This window comes from Pseudophryne corroboree, chromosome 5 (genome assembly GCF_028390025.1).
Source record: "Pseudophryne corroboree isolate aPseCor3 chromosome 5, aPseCor3.hap2, whole genome shotgun sequence".
In the NCBI taxonomy this organism is placed as follows: domain Eukaryota; kingdom Metazoa; phylum Chordata; class Amphibia; order Anura; family Myobatrachidae; genus Pseudophryne; species Pseudophryne corroboree.
The window spans coordinates 206871939-206878406 of NC_086448.1; the positions used below are offsets into that span (position 1 = coordinate 206871939).

The window sequence follows — 6468 nt, forward strand, 5'->3', positions numbered from 1 at the left end:
TGCAGTTTCCACATCTGTTATTCGCAATGGTGCCATTTGTCCAGTCACGATACTTTAATCAAAGCAGCACGTGAACAGTTCACAAACTGCGCTGTTTCAGAAGTTCTGCCACCCTTGGCCTCGAATACCTTATATACCCACCAAGCCAGCACACAACACGTGATGTACTTACACGCTGCCGATGTCAATTGTAGTAGGTGGTCATAATAATGTGACTCGACCGTGTATGACAACTTAATTGTTTTTAAATGCTTTATTTACATGATATAAAAGAGAATGTGTTACATATTCATCCACAATTACGGTTGAAAGTGTTGTCCCTGTCTGACTTCCTATGGCAGCAGGTGAGAACTGCAGCCGGAGACAGCTGTCACTGCAGAGGGGTTCGGTATGTAATACTGCCGCCCAGGATGCCGAATGTCACTATCCCGACATCGGCATCCCAAGCGTTGGGAGACCGGCAGAGTGGCGAGGGTAACTAAGCCCCTTGCGGGCTCGCTGCAGAGCTACGCTCACCACAGGTTCTCTTCTCCCTCTATGGGTGTTGTGGACACCCATAGAGGTGGAATCACCTATCTCACCAGTACACCTTTTTGCTTGCATTTACTTAAGATGGCATGACTTAACTTCAATAGCTGGCTTAATTTAAATGACTCTGCAGCTATACCTAAATTGGAATAGTATACCCGACTTTATAGAATATCACTGCAGAATCTCAAATGTATACATTTCTGGAAATAACTAACCAAAGCAAATTTTACAGATGAAAACCCTGCTCCTAGAGCAGAAACAAAAAGGTCCCACGCGTAGGTACCTAATAACCTAAAAAATACTGAATGAATGCAATGCTCAGTGTAATGTCATTTTGTATAGACAACTTCATTGGCAGATCTCATTTGACAAAACTGTAATCAGACCAAGGGCAGGATGCATTAACGACAAAAATACAGTTAAACATCCCAAAATATTGTATGCACCAGGCAGCAAAACTTTCAAGAGCTTGGACCAGATAGGTAAACACCATCTATAGATGATATTGGCTAATAGAAGATCCCTGTTTCTATTTACAGTACTATAAAACATAGAATTATTATCAGATAAACTGAGCTCGCGAGCAGGGCCTTCCTACCTCTGTCTGTCTGTTTTTACCCAGTTTTGTTCTGTTATTGTTGTTCTAATTGTAAAGCGCAACGGAATATGCTGCACTATATAAAAAAAAAATTGTTAATAAATAAGTAATACAATACTGGTTTCAATTAGTATTTATTATTTTTCAGAATCTGATACAAAGATTTGCTGCACAAATTTCCTGCACACTCTAGAACGAATGCTTAATACCAATAAGCCTTTAATGCAAACAATATAAATGTCCTTATTTATTTAAACATACACAGTATGACTTATATCCATAGTGCAAAGAGAGCACTAATCAGCTTCATTGCAGTTTACATCTAACAAGCAATATTAACCCTGTGAGTGCCAGAGGGGCGGTCAACACAACTCACGGCACCACAGGTTGACTCAGTGGCTCTCCCACTCATCCGTCAGGATGTACTAAATGTTATGTAAAAACATTACAGTTCACATGTAACAATGAACTTAACTTCCATAGGAGCCTTAGGAATATTTCTTTAACAAATATGTGTTTTTTTTAATAATAATCTGTCATTTGACACATACATAAAGGATCTACACTAAAAAGCAACGCTAATGATTATTTGTGTAAATGTCCAAAAAGTAGTATGGGGTAGACTAGGGGGTCACCAGCTGAACAGCTCTAAGTGGCATACTGATGGTTTGTAAAATGTACAAACTATGACCAATAGGTAAGTTCCAGACTTAAATTTAGGGCTCAATATTCTATCATTAAAAGACCAATTTATATAGTTACAGATAGCAAACAATGTCAATAAGCCTAAAGAGACTGGTTTAACTAGAAGCTCAGCCGGTGTATTTGTCCTGCTGGCGGCCACCCATTTTTTTTATCCTTCCGTCACTTTATAATTGATTGGCATAAAGTGTGTTATACTGAATATTTTCTATCATATTAGTCATTATATACTCTAGACAGCAATAGACCCACGGATTAGACTAATGACCATGTATTTTTCTTTTATCTAACCCTTATATGTAACATTCTATGCAAAAATAGCTATAAAAGTCAATAGGAACAATTTTAAGCATCTGCAAATGTCAGAATACTTTTTTTTTTTTTTGCTCATCATTTTTACATAAGCTCCAAATGTGAAATATTTGGTCATCATTCTTTCATAGCTATACGTGTCCCAGTTCCCAATTTCACTTATGGACTTTTTAAGTGTTCACATCGCAGATAAGTTCATTTTCCTGCTTCTAGAAAGTCTGCCTTTATGGACAATCGTATTCCACTGTCGGAGGTCCACGCACAAGGTTAAAATAGCCAGCAAGGGCACCCAGGTCTATGGATAGTGACCGCTGTCTCCTCAGTACCTCAGACTCTTCACTGGTGTAGAAGGAAGAATCTGAAGAGGAAGAGAGAAATGTCAAAGCTTGACTTTGAACTAAGTGCGATATTACCATGTAACGCAATCATACATTGTCGTATCACATTTCCCTGTATGCTGTAAATAAAACATTTTATGGAGGACAAGCTCTATAATGCAAAGGTCTTTCCCTTTGGGGAAGGGTTGGGGGGGGGGGGGGGGGGAGGGTGCAATTTTTTTAAAAGTCTATTTTTTTAATGGATCAGGTAGCAAAAGAATGTCAAACGTAGTAACAGGTAGCATAGAATATTCATACAGCTAAGTATAACTAAGGCAATAAGCAAGGAAATTATTAATTGTGGCTCTAAGCTCAGGCCTATCACGATAGCTCAAAAAGAGGATTTCAAAAAGACCAAACCTGTACCAATTTTCTGGTTAAACTAGGAAATGGGCATGGAATGGAGTTCCGCTAGAGGAGGAGGGGGATGAGTGTGGAGGGGAAGGGGTGTAGATCCAGATGGGAGAGGTTAGGTGGGGGCAAAACAAGAAAAAAAAAAAACTGATCAATTAATGGGAATTGGACTAAAGAGTTGCCATGGATAATGCTTCACATGAATTTCATCTTGTAGACATGCCAGATCCTGGGGAGGGTAGTCTTCATTGAGGGAGCAGATGGCGGTTTCCAGTCCGCAGGAATCTGGCATGCAGCTGCAGAAGGAATGTGGCTGATCAGGTTAGTTTAGTGACAGGAGGCACCCGGAATCTCAATAGGCAAAATATAATATCTAGGGGAGAATGGGACAGTGATATAATAGTTATAGAGGTAATTAAGTTCCAAGTTTCTGACCAAAATGGACTAAGCCTGCGTTTATTTGGATATCCTCCCATTCAACGGTGTCCAGGATGTGCCCCAGGTGCTGATCTCAAGCAGACTCATGGGGATCCTTATGATCAGAAGAAGGGGCCTGCAGCTCAGAGTAGAGTACAGAAACTAGGCCCATGGTGGAAGCTTGTCGGAGGCACAGAGATTCACATGTGGTGAGGGGTCTATTTGTTAACTGTTGTTTAACAGCCATAAGAAAGTGTCGCAAATGGAGAAATAGTAAGACATCTTTATGAGGAATAACACATTTTTCTTGTATATTTGAGAATGAAGGAACGCAGGGCTCCCTAGTGATCTCTTTTAAAAAATGCACACCCCTTTGTAGCCCCAGCTTCTAAGATGAACAAGAGTCTTGGGGGGGGGGGGATTTGGGTTATTATATAGTGGTATGAGGGGACTAGGAGAAGGGGCTTATCCATACATGTGATTGGCAAAATCCCAAATTGCAAGAGAATGCTGGATGACCGGGTACGGGAAAATAGTTTTTTGGACAGAGACGTAGAGGAACCCACATGAGAGAGGAGGTGGAGTAATATTCTAGCAAGCCACCTTCAATAGCAGTCCAGACCCTGTCTAATGTAAGTCACTTCCCCAAGACACACTGAGTGAGCCGGGCAGCCAAATAATAGTGCTTAAAGTCGTCAATGCCTAAACCCCCACCATGAGATGGTCTCTTTAATGTCCGCAACCTAAAAGACGAGGACACCTACTAGACCAAATGAAATGTTGGATATGATGCTTCAGGAACTTAAAGACATGAGAAGGGATACGGACTGGGAGGGTTATTAATGCACAAATAAGGGGGGAGCGGGCACAACCCTGTCCAGTGCCATTAGAGATGGTAAAAAGCAGAGAGCGTACCCCATTGGCAGAGACTGTGGCTCTGGGGCTACAACGTTAAACATCAAAATACTGAAAGGCAGACAAATACAGAGAAATAAACTTTGCATAAAGTGTTGTGCTCATTAACTCACAATTTATGTATTAAGTTGAATAATGAAATGATTTGAATTATACATTTTAGTAATGATGTGAATATCATAAAGATAAAGTTGCAATATTTAAATATTGACTTAATAACAGACGTCACCTTCCACAGTGAGAAAGAGGATGAGGAAAAAACAGAGCGGCAGGGGTATAGAAAGGCAGGTGGTGGGTAGAAGGAGGCAAGAGGAGTTGAGGTGGTGGGAAGACGAAGGCGGCGAGAAAGTGGCAGGAGGCAGAGTATGTGTGTGCACATGCATCAGTTGTGTATTTGTGTATCTATGTGTTGCATATTTCCCAATAACAGACTATACATGATTAAAGTGGCATTAGAGGAGTTAAACAATTACTAACATATGAACCATGTATTACAAGGTGTAGGAGGTATCTGCAAAGTGTTTCCAGTTTCAAAGGGGCTGTGCATGCAAGGCTTTCCCCTAATTCTTATGCACTCTGTGATTATTCTCCATTTGCATAGGTGTTTGTAGCCGGAAGACATGGAAATAAATTGCTATGAAAATCTGATGCAATTAATCTTTACTTTTCACAGTGTTCTCCCCATTGCTAAACTATTCCAGTGTCAATGGAGGTCATCGGAAAAACAAGCAGATGTGATAGGAATAGATAGAGGAAGCTGGGCTTGGAAGTCCCCTTTCTGAGCTGCACAAATTCCACTTGGAGCACAAGTTCTGTTTCTCTAAAGAAGATTTACTAAAACTAGAAATAAAAATCTTATTAGTAATATGATCTCTCTCTCTCTCTCTTATATATATATATATATATATATATACACAGGTTGAGTATCCCATATCCAAATATCCGAAATACGGAATATTCCGAAATACGGACTTTTTTGAGTGAGACTGAGATAGTGAAACTTGTGTTTTTTGATGGCTCAATGTACACAAACCTTGTTTAATACACAAAGTTATTAAAAATACTGTATTAAATGACCTTCAGGCTGTGTGTATAAGGTGTATATGAAACATAAATGAATTGTGTGAATGTAGACACACTTTGTTTAATGCACAAAGTTATAAAAAATATTGGCTAAAATGACCTTCACGCTGTGTGTATAAGGTGTATATGAAACATAAATGCATTCTGTGCTTAGATTTAGGTCCCATCGCCATGATATCTCATTATGGTATGCAATTATTCCAAAATACGGAAAAATCCCATATCCAAAATACCTCTGGTCCCAAGCATTTTGGATAAGGGATACTCAACCTGTATATACACATATATACACACATACACATACAGTAGTACATGGATTGATTATATGGACCCATCTATGTTCACATATTTATTCATAGAAAAGTGGTTTTCTACTATAAACAGCCTGAGAATGTCACAGCATAATGTTGCCATTTATTGGCCCTTCTGCGACAATCTACAGCTTTCTTTATATGACCTTATTATATCAGTGCACCCAGCCACTGCTATTTGCTTACCCATTTATTTATCTTATAGTCTATGGGGATAATGCCTCTGCGGTCAGTTTTTTTAGTTGTGTTCCACAGGAAAGAGAGAGAGAGAAATATAAAGGGAGAAGCAGAAAGAGTTGTTGTGCCCTCAGGTGCAGAGCCAGCTGCAGAGACTTTGGTCTTTTCTTACATACACAATACAGAACAGGTTCACTGATCTCTGTTGCGCCACACAGACAGCAGTAATCTGCACATCCCTGCAGTTGTCTCATGGTAACATCCGTGTCACATACAAATCTGCTTTCCGTGAGAACAGCAGTGGCAGCAAGCCATAGCCATCAATGAATTGCTAAACTGTTTTCCCTCTGGGCTTCTAAAGTTGAACTACAGCCATAAGTGTCGGAAATGGAACTTTGCAGAGATGCGAGTCAATGCTGTAGGGAAAGCAGCGCTCCGCACTGCCTCGGTCACATAGTACAGAGCCGGCGGGCACTACAACCCGCTGCGGCTCTCACAGCAGGTTCGCCCTGATGCACGCGCTACTGCATGTGTGGCCATGCCACGTGTCTCCTCCAGAATCCATTAGCCACGGTTGCACCCTGGACTGCCCAGACACTGCTACAACCACAAGAGCTGTCTATCTATGCTGCACTACCACCGCTTAGGTGCCCTAGCACCCTACTGACCTCACAGTAAGATTAGAGCCTGA

General features: G+C 40.6%; 1 protein-coding gene across 1 annotated transcript in view; it reads right to left on the minus strand.

Annotated features, from left to right (window-relative positions):
- Nucleotides 1-1246: 1246 nt before the first annotated feature.
- The window catches only part of MAP3K8 (mitogen-activated protein kinase kinase kinase 8), a 44750-nt gene continuing 39528 nt past the window's right edge, over nt 1247-6468 (minus strand). Inside the window, exon 8 of the mRNA XM_063922034.1 lies at nt 1247-2501. Coding sequence (XP_063778104.1) covers nt 2368-2501 — 134 coding nt within the window. The 3' untranslated portion in view covers nt 1247-2367. The remainder of the gene's footprint in view (nt 2502-6468) is intronic.